This window comes from Haliotis asinina, chromosome 1 (genome assembly GCF_037392515.1).
Source record: "Haliotis asinina isolate JCU_RB_2024 chromosome 1, JCU_Hal_asi_v2, whole genome shotgun sequence".
NCBI classification, from domain to species: domain Eukaryota; kingdom Metazoa; phylum Mollusca; class Gastropoda; order Lepetellida; family Haliotidae; genus Haliotis; species Haliotis asinina.
Window position 1 is genome coordinate 90,058,180 of NC_090280.1, and position 23,378 is coordinate 90,081,557.

The 23,378-nt window shown below is 41.3% G+C and overlaps 2 protein-coding genes across 2 annotated transcripts in view; both read left to right on the forward strand.

Annotated features, from left to right (window-relative positions):
• LOC137276989 (uncharacterized) overlaps positions 1 to 1,284 on the forward strand; it is a 5,204-nt gene extending 3,920 nt beyond the window's left edge. The window contains exon 5 of the mRNA XM_067808648.1: positions 145 to 1,284. Within this exon, the coding sequence (XP_067664749.1) occupies positions 145 to 1,284 (1,140 nt within the window). The remainder of the gene's footprint in view (positions 1 to 144) is intronic.
• An 8,629-nt stretch (positions 1,285 to 9,913) lies between these two features.
• Positions 9,914 to 21,809, forward strand: LOC137284098 (sulfotransferase 1A1-like). Its single transcript, XM_067815781.1, has 6 exons — positions 9,914 to 10,045; positions 11,455 to 11,662; positions 17,615 to 17,938; positions 18,996 to 19,096; positions 19,762 to 19,906; positions 20,567 to 21,809. Exons 2-6 carry the CDS (start codon positions 11,506 to 11,508, stop codon positions 20,680 to 20,682), a joined length of 843 nt encoding a protein of 280 aa, XP_067671882.1. The 5' UTR covers positions 9,914 to 10,045; positions 11,455 to 11,505; the 3' UTR covers positions 20,683 to 21,809.
• The last annotated feature ends 1,569 nt before the right edge of the window (positions 21,810 to 23,378 follow it).

Below are 23,378 nucleotides of genomic sequence, written 5' to 3' on the forward strand. Positions count from 1 at the left end.
CACTGAGTTCATCTACAATAAACTAAACAGTAATACCAAACCGACCGGGACCGTCATTTTAGTTCGTTATATCTCACAGTGCGTTTAGTTTGGATCAGTCAGCAATTTCCTTAAATATTTTTTTTTAAATTAATATTTTGCCAGATGACTGCAGCAACAGGATTAATCAACCGTTTTATCTGGGTGTGGCCAGCATATGATTCTGGAATGTACGAACCCTATGTGTCTGTACGTCTGAGAGCTGGGGTCATGTACAGACACATCAATGGTGGTCGTGATGAACTGGTCCTTTGCGCTTGTGCAGAATCCGTACAGCTGAAAATACACAACATGTGTGTCTGGATCGATACTCATCGAGATGACCGTGGGGAATATTTTGAGATACAGGAAGTTGCATGTTTAGACATGTCTCTCAGTGGAACTGTGGAGTTTGTAAGTACAGTCAACGCTATGGAACTTGCTAATTCCGGTACCTGGATTTCGGCGGGTGACAGCGTCATACTTGATATTGATGAAGATTACTACGCCCGTGAAGATGCGTCCACTCAGCTGTATGATGTCGGTATGAGTGACAACCAGATCTACGACATATCATCCTGTGTTGCCAAGCTAATGTGTGTTGACAACGCCCATGATGAACTAATGGCAGATAAATTCTTCCGTGACTTGTTGATGATTACACTTGGACACACCACGTCCTGCAATGATGACGCATCAGAGGTCAACATCAAGTGTCCCAGCCATCTTGCCATGAAGAGTTCAATTATCGGTAACTTGAACGATATACTGGAAAAAGCTAAACCCTTTCTGTGCATGCCAAAAGAATCTACCCAGGTTTTGCTAGACCATCTTATCGGTCATTTAGTCTATCTCAGTGAACGTCAGTTAGAGGAGCTCTCCGCTGTGGGCGTGTGCATGAACCAATCCCCAAGAAGTCCATCCTTCATACGAAATATCGGCATGGTGGTATGCACGGGGAACAAAATGGGGACCCACAATTCCCGCATACAGGAAATCCCTAACTTTGATGAGGAGAAAATCGACCAGACCACCAAGCAGCTGCAAACAATCCTTTCCCAGCCATTCAGTCCGGGTGTGGTGACGCTTGTTCGTTCTGCTCGAGATGGGTTCACTCCTAGGAAACACGTCCATACTATTGAGGCAAAAGTTATCAATGTTTTGAAAACAGTGTTTCCAAATCGTCTAGGTAACAGCACCATACATTATGACTCTGAGCTGCTAGGGGGTAAAAATGGTTGGTACTTTCGACACAAAAGGACATAAGAATACATGTTGCAAGTCTAATGTGCATATGGTCCTCAGCATTGAATTACCTTTTTCAAAAGTACAAAATTCAGAATAAACACACATACATAAGATGTGTTCACAGTGACATTAGCCCACAGCTGGGTAATAAGGTGAGTTCATACTGACATTAGCCCACAGCTGGGTAATAAGTTCAGTTTTATGCTGACATTAGCCCACAGCTGGGTAATAAGTTCAGTTCATGCTGACATTAGCCCACAACTGGGTAATAAGGTGAGTTCATACTGACATTAGCCCACAGCTGGGTAATAAGTTCTTTTCATACTGACATTGGCCCACAGCTGGATGAGAAGTTCAGTTCATGCTGACATTAGCCCACAGCTGGGTAATAAGTTCAGTTCATGCTGACATTAGCCCACAGCTGGGTAATAAGGTGAGTTTTATATTGACATTAGTCCACAGTTGGTAGTAAGTTCAGTTCATGCTGGCATTAGTTCACAGTTGGGTAATGTTCAGTTCATGCTGACATTAGTCCACAGCTGGGTAATAAGGTGAGTTCATATTGACATTAATCCACATCTGACTAATACGTCCAGTTCATGCTGGCATTAGTCCACAGCTGGGTAATTAATTCAGTTCTTATTGACATTAATCCTCAGCTTGGTGATATGTTTAAATCAGCTCAGCAAACGTCCAGAAGTGAGCAAAACACTCGGGTAATATTGACATTAGGTCCCTACTGGAAGCAACACTCATGTCACATGTCACTTTTCTTTTCATGGTTATATGACGTGAACATAAACATGATTTTCCTCACTTTGCTGATTGTTACTTTTTGCAACCTATTATGCATTCAGATAAGAATTGGAAACAAACATGATGTTCATTACCCGTTCTACCATGGTAACTGACTGAAGAATTTGATTGGCATTTAGAAGTAGATGTCTCTTTACTGGATGAAACCGCAAGAAGTGAAATGTTACATGCTAGCATACTCTACTAGTGATATGTAATGATGATTAATTCACAAGTGTTTTATTACTCAAGAGACACATGTTCTACAAAAATTTCATGGTGAGTGAGTGGGTATGATTAAACGCAATCTTTAGCAATATTTCAGCAAAATGGCGGCGGAGCACATCGAAAATGGGAAGCGAGATGTACCTAGGAAAAATCAACTTCTATTTCGTGAAATATTCACATTACTGCATGACTACGATGAGTTCTATCTTACGAAGTAATAGTCGTGAATGAGGTGCTTGGGTGCATTCTTGAGGACATGTGTTATGACACTAAACATGTTTTCGATGATCTATTTACACATATGGCACTCTTACTGTAAGCCGTACAAACTTATTTCTGGTGTCCCCCGCTGTGATATTGATGTGACATTGCTAACAGCAGCGTAAAACCATACTCACTCGATAATGTGAGCATATAGACTTGAAACAATACCTTCTGTGGTGACTGTTTGCATGTCGCATTCTTATTTTGTAGGCGCATATGACAAAACGTTAGATTCCATCTGTTTAATGCTCTTTGAAAGAACAGTTTGAGTCGAGACGATTTAAAAAGCCGTTCTCCTTTCCCAAGCACTAACCACGTTATTAAAGTTACAACGTGAAACAAATGTGTGAGTGGCTGAGTACATACATATATATGTGGATCGGACGTTTATCACAATGACTGTTATTTCTTGAAATATATCGTCATAGAAGGCATACGTGTCGCACAAGAATCTAATCTAGATCGGGTAGAAAACGTATATTCCAAATACCCCGATGACTCAATTCAGGAAAAAAATTATACATACATATATACATATGGAAATTAATTAAGCAACACCAAATTCAAAGACACATAAAAACTTAACAAAGTTTAACGAAGTAATTTTGATGATTGATTATTCAATTTTGATGTATTCACATACAGCATGAGCTTTTCATGGGTTGATATGACGCGCGTGAAGCTTGCACAGCGCACGTGCATTGCTTTAACCTCAACTTTCGAAAAATGCACTTTTTCCCTGGGGTGTTTACAAGCGCAGGTTGTCGATTGCATTCGGTTTTTCATTCATTTCAATGTCATGGCACGTAGGAAATTATCAGAGGCCACTCGTTGGCAAATAATCGGCATGAGGAATGCTGGTATGTCTCTAAGACAAATCGGGACTCAAATCGGACGACATCATTCCATAATTTCAAAACTTTTGAAAAAATACCGGGCCACTAATGAAGTTAAAGACCTGCCTAGACCAGGAAGACCCAGGAAGACCACAGTCCGGGAGGACAGAGCTTTACTGAGACTTGTACGGCGCAGGTCCTTCGACTCGAGCTCTCGGTTGAGACAGGAGTGGCTTCCAGGGAGACCCATCTCGAACAGGACTGTTCGGAATCGTCTGAAAGCTGCAGGATACCGGGCAAGGAGGCCAATCAAGCGACCCAGACTGTCTCCAGCCCATAAGGCAGCCCGACTGGCCTGGTGTAATGACCGTTTGCACTGGAACATTGCCTCTTGGAGGAAGGTCCATTTCTCAGATGAGAGCCGGTTCTTGCTGCACATGGTGGACGGTCGTACTCGGGTCTGGAGGCAGAGGAACACAGCAATGGCTCCACGGAACATCCAGGAGACTGTGGCCTTTGGGGGAGGTTCCGTTATGGTATGGGGGTGCATTTCCATGAACTGCAAGTTGGATATCATTACCATCCGTGGCAACCTTAACGGTGTTCGTTACCAACAGGAGGTTCTTGACAGGGCTGTGGTACCTCATTTTGAGAACCATCCTCTGGCAACGAGACCCATATTTATGGACGACAATGCTAGACCTCACAGGGCGCATGCTGTAAATGATTTTTTGCGGCAAAATGCAATTGACAGAATTCCATGGCCTGCCATGAGCCCTGACCTCAACCCCATTGAACATTTGTGGGACTTTATTGGCCGTCGTGTGAGGCAGAGAGACCCACCAGTCCATAATCTCAACGAATTGACGGCTGCCCTGCATGAGGAGTGGAACAGGATCCCCCAGAATCAGATCCGGAGACTCATCCAAGGAATGAGGAGGCGTCTGGAATCGGTGGTGCGTGCGCAGGGAGGACACACTAGATATTGATGAAAGTCGGTGTGCAGACTCTCAGATGACTGTTCTTTCTTTCCATGTGACATTTGTGTTAATACACCTGACAACAACGTCTGTGGATGAATAGTAAATTGTGTCCATTTTTTCATGAATTTAAGACAGTTTTAAGAATTTGGATTTCGTTGCAATAAAGCAAAGTCTTGATACTTTTTCCCTTTAAGTTGTTTGTCAGAGATCGTCTGTTGAATAAAAAAGTGTCAAACTATATCAACCCGGCATATTTTGATTGTCAGAACACTTCAAAGTTGCTCCAATAGAAAAAATTGGGGTGTTGCTTGATTAATTTCCAGGTGTATATATAAAATTATTTTCTTGTGTGTGTGTGTGTGTGTGTGTGTGTGTGTGTGTGTGTGTGCATGTGTATGTGTGTGTCTCTCTCTCTCTCTCTCTCTCTCTCATATATATTCTCTATAATGTTGTTGAAACATTCCCTGGTAAATAAACACAGGCGTTGGATGTAATAGACGAAATGAGGCCAGCGCTGGTTTGTTAATTTCTCCAAACATAGGGCCTCGATTTGACCCAATTCCCGATGGTGTGAGAAAATCAGGATAGGACAGCCTAGCCCAGAATCAGCTGTCGCACAAATACACGGATGGTGTTTTTGATGGCATAAATAGAGACATTCGCGACAATCAGAATTCGTAAGTCACTAAAGAACCAAGGTAGGTTACTCTTTTAGCATGTGAAGTGGTGCACAAAAACACAGTTTGCACTGGTGACAGGTGAAGAGCACGATGTATAGCAGGACAGGATTTGTTTGGATTATGTCTAGTTTAACGACGTACTCAGCAGTTGTCCATCGATATGGACAATCCAGTAATCAACAGCATGAGCAACTGGGATACGATGAGATGTGTCAGCCAAGTGAGCGAGCCTGAACACCCGAACCCGTTATAGTCGCTTCTTAGGATAAGCATGAATTGCTGAAGATCAATCCTTTCCCTGATCTTCAAGGGTCGTCAATAGAGAGACTGCTTGCAATGATTCCAAACACACAGTTTGTGCTGATGACATGTGAGGCGTATGAGGTATTGATTGATTAGTTGGTTCTTTGGTGTGTTGTTTAACACCACCCTCAGCATTGTTCCAGCTACTTAACGTCGGTATGGAAACAATCGGACAACCAATAATCTGGACCGGACAACCCAGTGATAAGCCATCATGAGCACCGACAGCAGAGGATTGTGTAGTATTGAGCTGTTGAGGAAGATCATTCAGCACATCGTCCAGTTCAATAGTTAGCTCCAAAACTTAACAGATCGATTTGCGTACAGTACCCGTGTCTTAATTACTGAAGTTGCTGCAGAACATATTAATGGCAGGCACATTCATGGTTACTAAGGGACATCTTTGCCACTCTTGCTCAGAAGTTGTTTGATCAAGGTTACAAGATTCAGGGCTTCAGTAAAGCTTTCAGCAAGCTTTATGGTAGCCATGTGGACAAAATATCCAAATTTGATGCGTCAGTGACAAAAATGATGTCCAATACAATTCCCTCTTTTGCCTTTTACCATGCGTTTCTGAAATAATCCAGTCGAACAAATGACTAGACTTAGCATACGTTCATGACGGGTGCCGCCGGTGGGACAGGATACGCTGACCGTTTCGCGAACACCTGGTATCATCATTGTTTCATAGGCTAAGGCAGCGATCAACAAATCCGTGAAACCACTTCTTATAATCCATGCTCTAATTACAAACTTCTGATTAGATCGAACATCCGTGATCTGATACAGAAGTGGGACTCCCAAGTAGGTATCTATAAGATGCATCAAATTAAACATCTATCGGTGACACCAGTGGGTGTCAGACCTACTTTGAGGTGATCGTTATGTGTCGATGTCGCATTGGCCACACTAGATATACACTTGAATGTCTTGTAAATAGGTAAAGGTTAAACTTTATTTTTAATGGTTGTATAAATTCACAACTGCGATTGTTATTTGCTGTATCCTCAAAGCGGGTTTAAGTATCGTAAAATGATTGTACCCTTGAGAAGGTACGGAAGTCCCAACACTTCCAAAGTCCAAAGTATATGTTTCCTATTTTCGATTTCGGCTAAATCTTCCTACCATCGTCAGCGGAATTTTGTAAATCCAGCTAGGGTTCATGCAGGTAGCAAAACTAATGTAAGTCCCCATGGACCGCAGTATGGCTATAGTTTGTGACGCTATATAATGTCTTTATATTATGTATTGTCCAAATAATGCCATAAGTTTTAACTTTACATGCTAGTTTTAGTTCTAACTGTGATAATTTCACAATTTCTGATGAACGTGGAAAGGGTTTTGTCGCTTATGTTAACAGTCGAAATATATTACCCATCAAGTTTAGACTCACTTACAACACTCACTATATGTCATGTTTATATAGGTGGTTACATCGGTGATGAATTTCTTCAGTAACCTGGGAGAACTACACGAGGACGATGCATTAAATTGCTGAAAAGCATGGACAAATATCGTGCATGTGAACAGCTCTATTTTGAAGTAAAGTTTGGAGAAGAATTTGCGATTTTTTAAACTGATCTTCGTTATTTAGGGAACTCACAACACTATTTCTTTCAATATTACGAATTTGTTTTACAATACACCAATTAATGTGTAATCAATACCTTTAAACTGTATGACTTTTTTTTGGCAAAATGTAGTTTTTCAAACAGTTGCCTGAAAAGAGTGCCTCATTTACAGTAGTGAGTCTATTCTGTGATGGGTAGCACATCAAAACACTTTCCCATCTCAAGTTGTGAATATTCTATGTTCCCAGTTAATTAATAGCTCTCGTCACGATATAACTGAAATATTACCGATGTGGCAATGAATATCAACTCACTCACCCTGGATCAGCACGTATAATGTATTACCGTTTGGTGGTTACATTTGTTGATATTTGTTGATTTGTTGATAATACGTCTAGTGTTCCGAGGGAAGCAGCCCATAAATATAGGACTACCTATTATTCACCAACTTTCCACAGGGAAATGCAAGAGAGATACTGGAAGTAAGTGAGTTACTTTGGCAGTAATACATCCATATCGTGAATAAGAAAAGAAGGTAAACACAATGTGGAAATGTCAAACTGCAATGGCGGGTTCATTTGTTGCATTCAAGAAGGTTCTTTGTTACTTAGCTAAACGCCATGTATTTTCACGCTGAAATTTTCAAATTTGCTAGTTTAAGGAACTTTAGATGTCCTTTACTTCAGCATTGTCACACCGGATTAGAACTGGTCTACAGCACATCCATGCTTGTCATAAGAGGCGACTAATTAGATCGGGTGGTCAGGCTCTCTGACTTGGTTGCCACATGCCATCGGTTCCCAATTGCACAGATCGAAGTTAATGTAGTTGATCACTGAACAGTTCATGCTATTAATCGAGGGATTGTCTGGCCCACACTCGAGTATTTGCCTACCGCCGCCATGTAGTTCGAATAGTGCGGAAACCGACGTTAAACATTCATTAATGCATCATGTTTTACTGATAAATTACTACTATCCAGTTGCAAGTGAACAGTACCTGACTGAGTATGTTCTTCTGACTTTAGCAACATTCCAACAATATTATCTCACCAGAAATGAGCTTGACACATTGAAATCATATCGAACCCGGGCTTTCGGCGTGACGAACGGACGTTTTATCAATAGGCTATCCCACTGTCCCCAAAAGTACAAGAAACTAGTAAAGGGTATATATTGCAATCACATGAACACATTTCTCAACGACTTCAAAAGTATAAACATGAACATTAATTAAGCACAACCCATTTTCATGTTAGAAGATTGTGTTTAACACAACACTCTGGTCATTCATGATGTGGAAACCAAACACATGGTTATAATTTCGTTAACTGAACCATCTACAGTGTCAATCCATTAACTACCAACACTTCTGCTACTTACGTCTGTAATTTATTGACGGTCATATGGGGGCACTAAAACGTTATCAATAATCATGTCCAAAACTATGGTGAAACAGAAAATGTCTGTGGTCCAACGTACACAAAGTTCTCAAAAACGTTCACTGTTCAAACCTAAGCCAATAGTAATGGTGACATCAGTATTGGTGTATCCTTTCCTCGCACGGATAACTGCTGCAACCCTCCTCCTCATGCTGGAAAGCAAACGCAGAATGCGCATCCGTGGAATCCTCTACCATTCCTCATGAAGAGCCTGGGCTAATTCCTATAGATTTTGAACAGGTGGATGTCTAATTTGAACTTGACGCCCCATGGTCAGTTGGGTTGAGATCAGGGCTTCTCGCAGGCCAAGGTAAGTATACGATAACAGCTCTGGAACGATGGGGACTAGCATTATCGTCCATAAATACTGGCCGACTGGCGAGGGGGTGGTTATCAAATGCGGGACAACAGCAGCTTCCAGTACTTTATGTAGGTATCACTGACCATTGAGTGTCCCTTGAATAGTGATAAGATTCAGCTTACAGTCATAGCAGAAACTCCCCCACACCATTACAGAGACACCGCCAAAGGGTTCAACTGCATGGATCATCCGCTGTTGATAAGCCTCATTACTCCTTCTCCAAACTCGCCAACGGCCATCAGTAACACGAAGAAGAAAACAGCTTTCACTGGACCAATGGATCCTGCGCCATGTCCTCAGATTGTGGTTTTGCCGTTGATTACACCACGCCAAACGTTGTATCTATCAGCGAGTCCAGCGGACCTGAGCCTCCTTCGGATGGTGCTGGTTGAGAGACGAACAACACCCACTCTAGATTGTTCTCTGAGATCTCTGGCATTTCTCATGGACCTGCGTCTCACTAGGCGAACGAACTAGGGCACGGTCATCACGGGGAGTGGTATTTCTCGGCCTTCCTGATCGCGGACGATCCTTGACATAACCAGTGGCCGTATGTTTCCTTACAAGGCGACTAATAACAGTGTGATTGGTATTCAGTCTGGAACTTTTTGCTGCGACAGGACAAACCAACTGCACGCATACCAATGATCTGAAATCTGTTGGGTTTCTTTCAGAAAGCCTACGCCTCGGCATGTCCAGAAAAGTTCAATTTCCGCTCTATTCACTTATTGATGCGTCGATAAGAAAGCAATGACAACACTTCATTTCAGCTTTTTATACCCCTGAGTCGCTTGCACTACGACAGATCTTTAGTATGAAAAGCATACATTTGAGTGAATTTCTAAATTGTATATAGATATAATTATAACTGTTTGATTTCTCTGTTTTGATCCCTTTTTGTTAAAATCGACAATTAGTTTTGGTGGTGCTTAATTAATGTTCATCTGAATATATGGATCTTACCCGAGTGGGTACATGTTTAAGGCTAGCTTATGAACACAGTTTCACAGTAAACAAAAATCTGATATTACATCGGAACTCGTTGCCGTTGGGACCATCCATGCTCGCCCACCACTATTAGTGATTCAAACCCTGATCGTAAACGTTATCGCAGCTGGCAAACTGGTTTAAAACGAATGTAATTGATCTGACCTACTTGCCGGATGTTTACCGAACCACAACCCTATGCAACAGCTGGGCAGTGTGTGTCCCAGTGTTGATCAGCACGCAATGATAAACAGTTCGTAGACGTGACAGTGACAAGGACAAGTGTTGAGTTGCCTCAGAGCAGTGGACCGTCGAGTCTTCTACAAACGAGTAAGTGTGTCTCGTTATATTCATGAAATGTCCATTTCATACTCAACATCTCGAATGTTTAAGGGTAGACACAGTATGTACAAAGGCTTAATTTTCTGCGGAGGATCAAATCCTACTTTCGATATGTGTTTTGTGTGATAAAACTGTTTTTGAAGCTGACCTATGTGAAATGTTAATAAATGTTTTGTAAAATGAATGAATGAGTTTCGTTTTACGCTGCATTCTGCAATCTAACAGCTATATGGCGGCGGTCTGTAAATACTTGAGTCTGGACCAGTCAGACCGGTTATCAACAGCATGAGCAACGATCTGCGCAATTGGGAAGTCAGACCCCCCGATCCCATTACTCGCCTCTTACGACAAGCAGAGTCGCATTTTGTGGCAAGTATGGGCTGCCCCGGCCCTTCACCGGTCTGTTTTGAATCAGGCTCAAGGAAACTCATTGGAGCCCGTACTGTAATCTGGTTTACGGAAACTCACTGGAGACTTACCGCATTGTGGGTAACTTGTGAGTTTCCATTTTCCGGAAACTTGAAGCAAATGTACAGAAACTATCCGGAAACCTAACTGAAACATAACTTTCATTTCGTTTCCGTTAGGGTTCCGGTGTCCGGAAACGAAGATTTTTTTTTCTGAGTGGCATCACGTGGTCCGTAGGATCTGAATAAGCTAGAAACGTACATCCTGCAGCCTGTGAGATCTCAATGAATTAGTAAGTCACACCCTGTCGACTGAAGGAGCTCAGTGGACGAGAACGTCAAATAACAAGAGCGGTATGATCTCAATAACCCAGAGAAATACGCCATGTAGGTTGTGATCTCCATGAGCTAAAACAATACATCATGCAGAATGTAGGATTCCAATGACCCAGGGCGACACATGAGGACTATAGGATGTCAGTGGACTAGGTCTTCAAGTAACTGTAAGGGACTGTATGATCTCAATAAACTAGAGAGTCACACCATGAGGGCTGTAAGATCTCAATGAACTAAAATGTCATAGCATGCATCCTGTACGATCTCAGTGAACTAGTAAGCCACACCATGTGGATTAGAACGTCAAATAAAAAGGACCGTGGGATCTCAATAAAATAGAAAGTCATACCATGCGGACTATATGATCTCAATGAACCAGAACATAACGCCATGCAGCTTTCAGGAGCTCAGATGACAAGAACGTACACCGTGGGGACTGTAGTTTCTCCTTTTAATATTTGTCACAGCAAATACACTGAAACATCTCAAAAATAAGTACCTCAACATCACACCATGTTAACGGTTTGTACTAACCCGACACGTCATATGGACTGGTGCACAGGTAAGCACCTCGCCTGTAACAACTAACCGCCGTTTCGAGATCAATTTCCCATTTCAAGCAATCCTCCAATACAGTACGTACAACATCTTTAGTTTCAGATTCAAGTCGCGTCCGACACGATTGTTAGGTTGAAGGAGAGAACCATGGAGATACGTGTACCCGATGATGGTGGGGATGAGTTGACGCTGATAAGCTTCAATGGCCGGAAGTACCCCATGTTTCCTGCTACTGCACTGGAGACTTTACCGTCTGTTGAAATGCGCTCTGACGACATTCTTGTGTGTGCCTTCCCTAAATCAGGTATGTGAAGGAATGTGAATAGTATAACAGTGAATTAGTGAGATAGCTGGCCGGAAGCGTCATATCACACGACGTTAAGATATGTAACTTGTTGGACCCTAGCCCTCGGCATTAATAGGTATAATAAGGACTGGTCGGCTCAGAGTCACTGTAGTGAGTAGTCTGAGCGGAGTATGCATGCTTAGCTGTAGTATAGTATCTCAATGACTTAGCAGCATAAAGCCAGCGTAAGTCTGGGCTAGTACAAGCAGCCATACATACACACTCACGCACGTCACCATATGAGTGGAATATTCTTAAGAGTGAAGTTATTAATAGTTTTATCACACCTCAAATAATGCATGCATCACAGACCGTGACTTTGTACACTGACATATTACATACATTACTGACAGTGAAAAACCCCGACTTTATACAGTGACATATTACAAAGATTACTGGCCGTGAAAAACCCCGACTTTATAACGTTACACATGACATACATTACTGACCGTGAATCATCCCGACTTTATAAAGTTACACATTACATACATTATCGAACCACCGTGATTTTATGATTGGGATACCTCATGACCTCATTCATAGACATAGACATAGACATAGACATATTTTATTCTGTATAAAGGCCACAGGCCCAAAATACAAACATAATTCAATTACAGTCGCTGAGCATGTTTTAAATGGATCCTCTTTTCAGCATGAAAGAGGAAATGTCCAACATTATGGAGAGTATTTGTGTTGGGATCTTTAAAAATGTTAACAACAGACATGAGGTTGTGTGGTTTCTTTAGCGTATTACTAAGGTATTTCGTTCTAATATCTGCATATAGTGGGCATTCCAATAAAATATGGAATTCATCCTCAATGACATTTACATTATTATTTTTGCAGTGGCTACACAGTCTTAGATGTCTATCAGTATTAGTGTATCTTCCTGTTTCTATGGCAATTTTGAAGTTTGAACATCTAAATCTAGAAATAGCAGTTCTTACATAAAGAGGTAAATCACATCGTAGGTACTTTTCAACATCCAACAAAGATTTGAACGATTTGTACAGGTAACATTTGGGTGAAGACTCTAGAGAGGAGTACCATGTCTGCTGTAAATTATCACATAACCGCTGTTTGAACATAGATATGAAAACCTTTGAATCTCCAACATTGTGACTTAACCAGGCATAACCAAAACCAAACTGGAATAGTAAATGTTTAACCTTACTAGCCCATGTAATTCTCCCACACTCATCAAGTGCCTTAAGCATCATGTAGGACTGGTATGGTAATCTATCTTTGGGTAGCTGCAATAAGTGACACCAATACTTAATAACCTTTGTTGTGTACACACGCTGTAGTGGATACCTACCACATTCTCCTAAAACCATATTTGATGAAGTGGATTTGTTGACTTTAAGAAAATATTTGCAGAAAGCAAGATGAACAGATTCGACAGTTTTACAATAAGATAATCCCCAGACTTCTGAACCATAACATAAAATAGGGGTAATCATTGAATCGAATATCTTAAAGAGGTCTGGACAGGAAATATTACCAACTTTCCTCTGGAAACCATTAATTGCTAATATTGCCTTGTTTGCCTGGGATGCTAGTATTGTTTGCGCCTTACTCCATTCAAGTTTCGGAGTAAATGTTAAACCTAAGTAACGGTAGGATGAAACTACTTCAATAGGATCTCCCTTGTAGTACCATTTCTCATAAGACCTAAGTGGACCCCCCTGTCTAAACACAACTACCTTAGTTTTCTTCAAATTTACACACATACCTGTATTATTACAAAATAGTTCTAGTGCATTTATCTTTAACTGCAACTGGTTACAACTATCTGCCAGAGCAGAAACATCATCTGCAAAGATTAGGGCATACAAGTCATCTACATTGTGTGAAATAAACACCCCTCTGCCACCTACATCCTCCAATAATGTATACAAATGGTTAATGAATATGATAAATATCTGAGGACTTAAGATACAACCCTGTCGAGTACCGATATTACATGCAAATGATTGAGACAAACCAGTGCTTGTTCTCACACAGGCAGACAGACTGTTGTACATGGATGATACAATGTTGAAACATTTGCCTGACACACCAACATCTTTCAATGCATTTAAGAGAATATTGTGGTTTAAAGTGTCAAATGCTTTACTAAAGTCAATATACAAACAGTAAAATCTTCCATTTCTTTTGCATGAATATTTTGTTGCAATAGCATTAAGGGTAAATATATGGTCTACTGTAGAATAGCCAGGTCTAAAACCTGCTTGAAAGTCACCTAACACATTATTTTCATCACACCATGTCTGCAGCCTACTGTTCAGTAATGAAGTAAATACTTTACACAGTGAGTCAATGAGGGAAATGCCCCTGTAGTTGTTGGTATCTGATTTGTTACCTGACTTAAATAATGGACATATGATGCTGTGTCCCCATGCACTTGGAAAGTGACCGGTATTGAGTATGCGATTATATAATCTTGCAAGAATAGGTGTAATATAGTCTTTAGAGACTTTAAGAAATTCATTTCCAATACTGTCTGGTCCGGGTGACTTATTGTTTGCTAACAGTTTAATGTGAGACATAACTTCTTCCTGGGTTATAGGCTGGTTGAGTGTACCTGTAGAGGATTGAGTATCAGTAGACTGTTCAGTGTGTTGGAGCTGATTCGTGTTGTCTGCAGAGAGTAGTGTTTGGAAGTGAACGTACCATTGTTTACAGGTTATTTGTTGGGAAGTACAACTGGACATTCTGTTCATTTTAATAAGTTTCCAAAATTGTCTAGGATCAGATCTAGCTGAAATTAATTTATCTTTCTGTGTTTGTAAATATTTCCTTTTCTTCTTCTTAAATAGCTGCTTGAAAGTGTTACGGTATTGTTTGTAAATGTTAATGTCATGGTTATGGTCCCTGTGTGCACGTAGTGCTGCATATTTATCATGCTTAATTCTTTCTAGTTCCTCATCCCACCATGGTGGCTGTGTAAGATATTTCTGTGTGGTAATACCTTTGTAGACTTGCTTTGTATGATTTGCTGCATCTTGTATAACATTCACTAAAAAGGATAGTGCCTGGTCTGTGTTAGTGGTTATAAGATCACATAGTGTATTGAGAGATGCATTGAGATTACTTAATAATTTATGTAGGAAATTATTGTCTGAATCTCTGTGCCATAAATATTTGTACCATGTTACACTTTCATCATTTTGGGTGTCATTCTGTGGTGAAGATTGCTGCTTGACTGGTTCAGACAAAAAACCAATATCAAGATCCAGTGTACAGTAAAGAGGAAAATGGCATGATTTATCCTCAGTTCCAACTCCAAAATCAGTAATATGGGGAAAAAGGGTTGTTGATGCCAGCATGTAGTCAACAAGACTGGTACCATTATGGGTTACACAAGTAAATTCACCACTGGTGTCATTAAACAGGTGACCATTTAAAGCATGAATACTATATGTGCGGCATAATTCTGCTAGCTTAATACCATAATTATTATGAACATGAATATCTTTAGTTGATCTTGGGGTATCAAAAGTATCACATGGATAATCATCAGAGTCATATACAAGAGATAGATTGTCATCAGGAATGTAGTCAATAAAGTCCTTCATGCGAGCATTCAAGTCGCCAGCTAGGAATATCTCCTTGTCAGGATGATCACAAACAATAGTAAACAGATAATCACTCAGTTCTGTCATACCATCATAGTCACCATGATTACTGTAGATGGGGGAGTTTTCTGGAGACAAATACGGTCATATCAAAACAGTATCACAGTCCCATGAGAGTAACGATGAACGGAGAAGAAGAACAACACAGTTATGGAAGTTGTCATACAGTCTGCTAATTAAGCTGTTGATCCCTAAACCATCTCTTACAAATACAGTAACACCACCACTGTAACGACCTCGTGTATGCAATTTAGGGCGAACACAATTGAACGTTCTGTATCCAGTGAGAAAATCACAAAAATCTTTATGATCTCTGACAAATGACTCGCCAAAAGCAACAATGTCATACATAGAACAATACTCTTTAAAGCTGGTGTCATTACTAAACTTTGCCAAACCTTCAATGTTCCAAGATAAGATGGAAAGTGAGCGTTTACATTGGCCCTGGCCGCCGCATCATACACTTAGAGTTACGTCCCCTGTCACATCACTGCTATATTTAGCATTCGATGTAAACACATCACCACGTGGTTTTGTGGGCGTTGCCCGCTGGCAGTCGGGAGGTGAATTTGGTGGTAAATCCATGGGTTTACCAGAAATCTGGACGATTGTCTCCTTCACCCGATCATAGATGAACACAGAGTTCTCAATTATAAGTTTATTCTGTCTCATCTTGACTCTCTTCCCACTGTCCCGGGCTTTCACGAAATAAGGTGATAGCAGACGACGCTCCTCCCGCACTTTGCTAGTGAAATCCTCAGTCACGCGTTTCCCACTGTCTCGAGGAAGATTTCGTCTTGCTGCCATAAAAATGCCACTTTTCTCAGTTGATTTCAGGAAATTAGCAATTATTGGGGACCCGGCTTTGCGTGGGTTTAGGCGATGCGCTCTTACAATAACAGTGTTGTTGACAGAATCATCATCAAGCTTCAAGGCGTGTTTCATGAAGTCTTTTACCTTTCTTTCTGTCACTTCCCAGGATTCACCTGTTTCACCTTCAATCCCATGAAATATAAGGTTGTTTCTTCGGCTTCGCGACTCCAGATCCTCTAGTCGGTCGCTGACTTCTGCTAATTTTTTCTTCAAGTCTTTGTTTTCGATTCTCAAATTATCCATTTGTGTGGTAATGTCGGCCGCCATGTTGGCGACCTTTGTATTCAGAGTTTCAAAGTTTCTGTTCATGTTTTCTATATCGCACTTTATGTCCTTCAACATAGAGATTACTTCACCTGACTCATTGTCGATTCTGAGGGCACCGTCACTGTCTGCTGAAAGAGTTTGTTGGTGTGCCCTAGATCCTCGTGGACCTGGGTTTACCTCCACCGACCCGCTCGTCACAAGCAGCACGCTAAGTAGCAATAGAAGTTTTAGACACAAAGACACTTTACCTCCATCAACTTTTAGGCCTTTGAATGATTTTTTGGTCCTGTCAGGTTGAAGAAAGCAGCCAATTTTCATTCGATATTGGCATAGAGAAATACCCATTGTGAGAGCCGACATAAACACGTCTACTCTGTCTCGCGCATGCTCAGTCTCGCCATCTCATGACCTCATTCAGTCAAATAGTGACACTCAGTGATCTCATAGAATCATAGTATTACACAATACAACCACAATGGAGTGTAATAGATAGTAACAGCTTTAGCCTCATTCAGTCAAATAATGACGCTACGTGACCTCATAGGGCCATATTATGACATGATACAGACATAACGCACAGTGACAAATAATGACACCCCCAACCATACATCCACTCATACAGTGACATTCAGTGACCTCATAGGACCATACTATGACATAATCCAGCCACAACAGATTTTGACAGATTGTGACACCCCTGATCTACAGTGAAACCCAGTGACCTCACAGAGTCATACTACGACATAATGCAGCCATAACGGACCACGACACATTATAACACAACGTGTCCTCACATACAGCCTCACAATAACGTACTGTCGCGTTGTGTCTTTAATATGAACTACTACAGATCTTCAGAGTAGCGTAATGTAAACAGTAAGTATACCATACATGCAATCCTAACATATCATTACGTCATCGTCAATGTCAGCCAAAATATGACAGTCTGGTGTATGGATTGAGTTGTTTTAATGTTACTTTTGTTTTAACCCAACACTGGTTACACATTTCATTTTTTCACGGCATGACCACTTAGTGACATCGGCATGTGCAAAAAGTAGTAGGAAGTCGCGGTTTCGAGAAGACAATCTATTGCATGGAGCCTAAATATGGTCTTACTTTCCAGGTACTCACTGGGTTTGGGAGATTACTCGTCTGCTGGTGGCGGGAAAACTCGACCGTGATGACATCAGCAAAGGGACTGCTATGATGGAATTTATTAATGAAGATGAATATAAAGATCTTCCGTCTCCTAGAGTCCTCAATACTCATTTGTTGTTCAGGGAACTGCCAAAGCAGGTTAAAGAAAAGAAACCTAGGATTCTGTACGTGACTCGGAATCCCAAGGACGTGACCGTTTCATTCTACAACTTTGTGAAGAAGCTGCCGATGTTTTACAAGTACTCTGGAGAGTGGAAGAATTTCGTCCGACCCTCACTGGAGGGGAGGTGTAAGTTTTCCTTCTTTGACAACACAACATACATTTACTTATCTTACCTCACACAGAAATGTCGTTTTCTGATTGGCTAAGTGCTCTTCTATTACTTTCGATGTACCCTATTTACCAGCGAGATACTTTTCAATGTCCCCCGCTACCAAAGGCAACTCATTCGGTACTTCGTGGTAGTACTTCCCCATCTCGAATAAAATTGAATCACGTGTGATGCACGAAAATTGCCGATGTTTTGCGAATGCAAATCGTTGGAAGAGGGACAAGGGAGATTTGACATGCATTCCAATAGATAAATTTTGAAAAACGTTCAGATGTAGTCCCTGTGAATATTAAGAGGGGGCATTACACCGCAGCGACTTCACTAAAACAATACCTGCTGGAAAAACACCAAGATGCAGGATTCGAATCGTTTGATTCACACGGGTTGGCCGAAGTGTACAATCCATCCGATACCCATGCCTCAAACAGTTAAACATTAACATTGAGGTGTTCGGTAAGATAAATAAATAAAGTAATGTTCACTGGTCCCTCGGGACACATGGATTGATGTATCCTCGATGTTGATATAAATCGACCCCTGAAGATCCGTGTTACAATTGCCCTTCAGTAACCTATGACTCTCATAAGTATCGTTTAGTCAGGCATGCTGATTTGTTTAACACGTCCCTCGTATCCCAATTGCGTAACTCGATGGTCATGCTGTTGATCACTGGAATGTTTTTACCAGACTGGATTATTGACCGACCGCCACCATATAACGGGAATACTGCTTAGCGGGGCTTAAATGTAAACTCACTCACTCATTTAACCACAATTCTAATCTTGGTGGGTTTAGTCAGGTTACACAGTTTCGAATTCAAAATCATCGTTGAGAATGGACTTGCTAATCAGTAGTATTCACATTATCGAGGGTTTTGAGATGGAGCGACATCAGCGTTCCCGAAACGCCCAAACTTAACTAAGCTTCTCTTCACAGTGGCATTAGACCCTTCTCTTTGACTCTTCAACCTGTACCTGAGTTGTTGTGACGTCAATGATATGTACCTTGTTTCAGTTGACTACGGATCCTGGTTTGACTATGTGAAGGACTGGGAGGAGGTGAAGAAGACAACTGACGTCCCCATACTGACACTCAACTATGAGGACATGAAAGAGGTGAGCAAGACCGATGTACACGTTCTACCCATGATAGCCAACAACCAACAACAGGATGTTATAATAATCATCCATGATGTCTTTTTGCCATCCTCCGAGTTATGGCCATTATATCGGTACAATGTCGTCTCGCTGGACATCGGGTTTCGAATGCAGATGTCGACATCTTTGCTGTTTGCTGTTTCCAAGCTATTTAAAATTCCAGTGAGGAATTTGGTTAAAGTTTAAAAATGAAATGAATTGAAATATCGATCTGTAGTGACCAGGTATCCCCTTAGGTAATAGCCAAAGAAAATCTGTGTTTGAAATGACATGGACAGAGAATTGCCAAGCGTGGACTCTCCGTTTTCACAAAACATTCCCAACATAAGGATGTATTAACAATCGTCATTCCAGTTATCTCACACACTAGCGCTTTTGAGCAGCTGACGCTGGATACTTGTGCTTTATACATGTTAGTATGTGTGTATTTAATATTTACTGACAGCGTAGTTATTGTCTTAACAATTAATACATAATTTTACGGGATGCATTCCCAACACATACACATCAACAGTACATTCAGAGTGAGTGTTATTAAATGTGTTTAACTTGTAATTACATGCATACGTGGCCTCACTTTTCGACGTTGACATTTGTTCTGCTCACTATCTGTTTGTTCACAGGATGTTTTCCGTGAGGTGAAGAAAATTCGAGACTTCCTTGGAACTGACAGAAGTGATGAGTTCGTGAAAGAAGTGTGTGATCACTGCAGTTTCGGATCAATGAAGGACATCAAAGCAAACTTTTCTGAGATTGTGTACAGAAAAGGTGAGTTTGTATTGTACATAGAACGAACCAGTATATGGAATCTTTCAGACTGTTTTGTTTATCCCATCCAGCATCGTGAGAAGATCACACACTAACTTACAAAGATGGTTCAGTTATATAGAGTCTACCACTACGTTACGGGTTGGTTTGGTTCTTTAACATAGCACATAGCATTGCCAGCATTCAAGATATACGCCGTCGTCTGTAAACAATCCAGCATGGATCAGACTGCCCAGCGTTCATCTACATGAACTTCGATCCACGCATATGGAAACCCATGGCATGTGTCAACCAATTCAGCGAGCATGTCTATCCGATCTAATTAGTCGCCTCTTGCGAAAAACATGGATTTGCTAAAGACCAGTTCTAATCCGGTTTGACAATGCTGAGGTAATGGACATTTAAAGTTCCATCCGAACCCTTTAGTCATCTTTCATGACCAGCATGGGTTACTGAAAACCAGTTCTAACCAACATCTTCACGTTTCGATTTTGTGGCAGTTCAGGCGGAACTTGTAGGAAATCGAGGATAAAGTTTGATTGTTAAAAGATGATAGATCGAGGTGATATTGTTGGTAATAATTTTCGGTATGAAGCGTATCCTAAAGTGTACAGTCTGACAGTTTGACGTATGCATTAATTATTGTTCCTGTTCTTTCAGGTGAGATTGGTGACTGGAAGAACTGGTTCACTGTCGCCCAGAATGAATGGTTTGACAAACTGTACGAGGAGAAAATGAAAGATTGTCCCTTAACATTCAGATACACACTGAAATAGAAGCGATGTGTGAATTGAGAAATGAGTTTGTGAAAGAGATATATTTCTAACCAATAGTTTATTACAAAAGGTCACAAATGCACTATTGAAAAAATGTAAGTGATTACTAGTTCCAAGTTATTACTTGTACCCCTTGTGAGCAATGTGTGCTGTAGACATAAATGTAACTGGTAGAAACTAAAACAACTAGCCTTGGTTTACAGAGAATACTGGCTTAACGTGGCCAGTGTGATCTGAACACCTTGTAGTGTTGGAAAAGGAAGTACACTGACGGGAGAGGACGATTCAGTGAGAGTACTGGTATAGCGGTCCGGGAAAGAAAGAAAGGAAGGGTTAGGCTGGAGAGAGTTGGAACAGGTTTGGACGACGGCAAAACAGCCTTAGCGCGTAAAATGACGTGATTAGAGGACCAGAAGACTAGAAGCAGAGGACTCCGGCAGAGAGAAAGAGAGAGGGAGGGAGGGGAATGAGAGAGGGGGAGAGGGAGAGAGAAAAAGGGGAGAGGGAGGGGAATGAGAGAGGAAGGGAGAAAGAGAGAGTGAGGGAAAGAGAGAAAAGGGAGAGGGAGGGGCAGAGAGAGGAGCAGTGTTAGAGATTGTGAGTGAGCGAGATTTTGCACCGCTTTTAGAAATATTCCACCAACATGACGTCAAGGGACACTAGAAATGGACACAGAGGAAAAGAGCAAGACAGAGCAGAGGGGCTGAGAGACAGAGGGAGAGGGTGAAAGAGAGCGACAGGCAGAGGGAGGGATGGGGGGAGCGACACAGAGACACACAGATAGGGAGAGATAGAGAGACACATGGGGAGAAGGAATAGATAAGGACTGGTGCCATGCAGAATGGGGTAGTGAGGGCAATTAGAAGGACGGTCAAGGTAACACAACGAGTGCACAATGAAAGGAACACAAATAATTTGAAGCCTGCTAGTCATATGACCTATGGTATACAGTACGTTTCAAACATGCCTTGATATACGTCAGTATGTGATCATGCTAACTCTTCAGGAGAACTACCGTTTTCTCCAAAGACATCTACATGTGTGTACAGCATATATTTCTTCATTAACTTTATATATACTCTGACATGAAGTGTGACAATCAACAGCGCAATAAAAGCATCTCATCGCAATTGACCTTAATTTTCATTTCGGGGTTTATTTAGATAACTTTATTACTGTGCCTGTTTACTGGGATTTTGTTTCCATTGACTCCTGAACTCATTTCAGAACATTTCAGGTAAGACTAGAGTTGTATAACATGTATGTGAGAAGGTACCTGATCATATCATAATTACTTACTGAGTCATAAACACGAGTACGTCGCTGGGATATCCTAAAGATTAAAGCGTCCGCTGTTCACGTCGAAAAAATGGGTAATATTCCCCACATGGGCACTGTGTGAAGCACATTTCTGAGTTTCCCCTCTGTGATATTGCTGGAATGTTGCTAAAAGTGGCGAAAACCTAAACCCGCTCACACATAAATACATGTTTATGATATAATCGGTATAAAACGGTATAACTTTCTGATATCTGATGAATAAGGAAAGGGCTTTGTTACGTGCATTTACGTGTACAGTTGTCCTTGTACCATGACCACATGGTGCCGCTCAAACATAGCACGCGTCACTTCATTGAAAAGAAGAGTTCATGTGTTGACGGGGCAGTGGTTAAACCCCGCAGTTAAAGCGTTCGCTCGTCACCCCAAAGACGATTGCGCACAGGTGGGGTGGTGGGCTAGCAGTCTAAGGGGCCGGCTTGTAACTGAAATGTGCCTGGATTTATCCCCACTTGTGACCGAGTGTAAAAACGTTGGACCCAACGTTACTTACAGGGTCACAACCCGTAGTGGGCAGTACACAGCACTTTCCACTTAAAAGAATTCATCCGATGGTGGGTGACTAGATGTTGGGCACACGAACACCTAGTTGCGGGTATAGTTACGCGCAGTATCATCGGTCAAACTACTGTGACTAGGTGTTCCAGTCCATCCAGCTGCGAATGCGTACCTTGCGAGGACGAGGCTAACAGGTTGCATGAGTTGCATACGTCCAAGCGATTTGAGCTGGTTAAATGAATGCCAGAGAAAAGATCAAGGGAACACTCAAGTGCCTTGAGCATGTAGCAGCTGCGTGGATATGTGCGCTACATAAATATCTTATCATCATCATGATGAGGTCGCCTGACATGATACTGCAGAAATATCAAAGTTAAATTTCATATTCATGTCTATTCGTAGCAAATATTTTCCAGAAGGACGAGAAAAGGGTATATATTGCAATCACATGAACACATTTCTCAACGACTTCAAAAGTATAAACATGAACATTAATTAAGCACAACCCATTTTCATGTTAGAAGATTGTGTTTAACACAACGCACTGGTTATTCATGATGTGGAAACCAAACACATGGTTATAATTTCGTTAACTGAACCATCTACAGTGTCAATCCATCAACTACCAACACTTCTGCTACTTTCGTCTGTAATTTATTGACGGTCATATGGGGGCACTAAAAACGTTATCAATACTCATGTCCAAAACTATGGTGAAACAGAAAATGTCTGTGGTCCAACGTACACAAAGTTCTCAAACACGTTCACTGTTCAAACCTAAACCAATAGTAATGGTGACATCAGTATTGGTGTATCCTTTCCTCGCACGGATAACTGCTGCAACCCTCCTCCTCATGCTG

What these genes read in the sequence shown, in the direction of transcription:
- LOC137284098 (XM_067815781.1), top strand. Translation starts at nt 11,506, where the DNA reads ATGGAGATACGTGTACCCGATGATGGTGGGGATGAGTTGACGCTGATA. An exon ending in GTGTGCCTTCCCTAAATCAG is followed by an intron (nt 11,663 to 17,614) that starts GTATGTGAAGGA and finishes CTTACTTTCCAG; the next exon opens with GTACTCACTGGGTTTGGGAG. An exon ending in ACTATGAGGACATGAAAGAG is followed by an intron (nt 19,097 to 19,761) that starts GTGAGCAAGACC and finishes GTTTGTTCACAG; the next exon opens with GATGTTTTCCGTGAGGTGAA.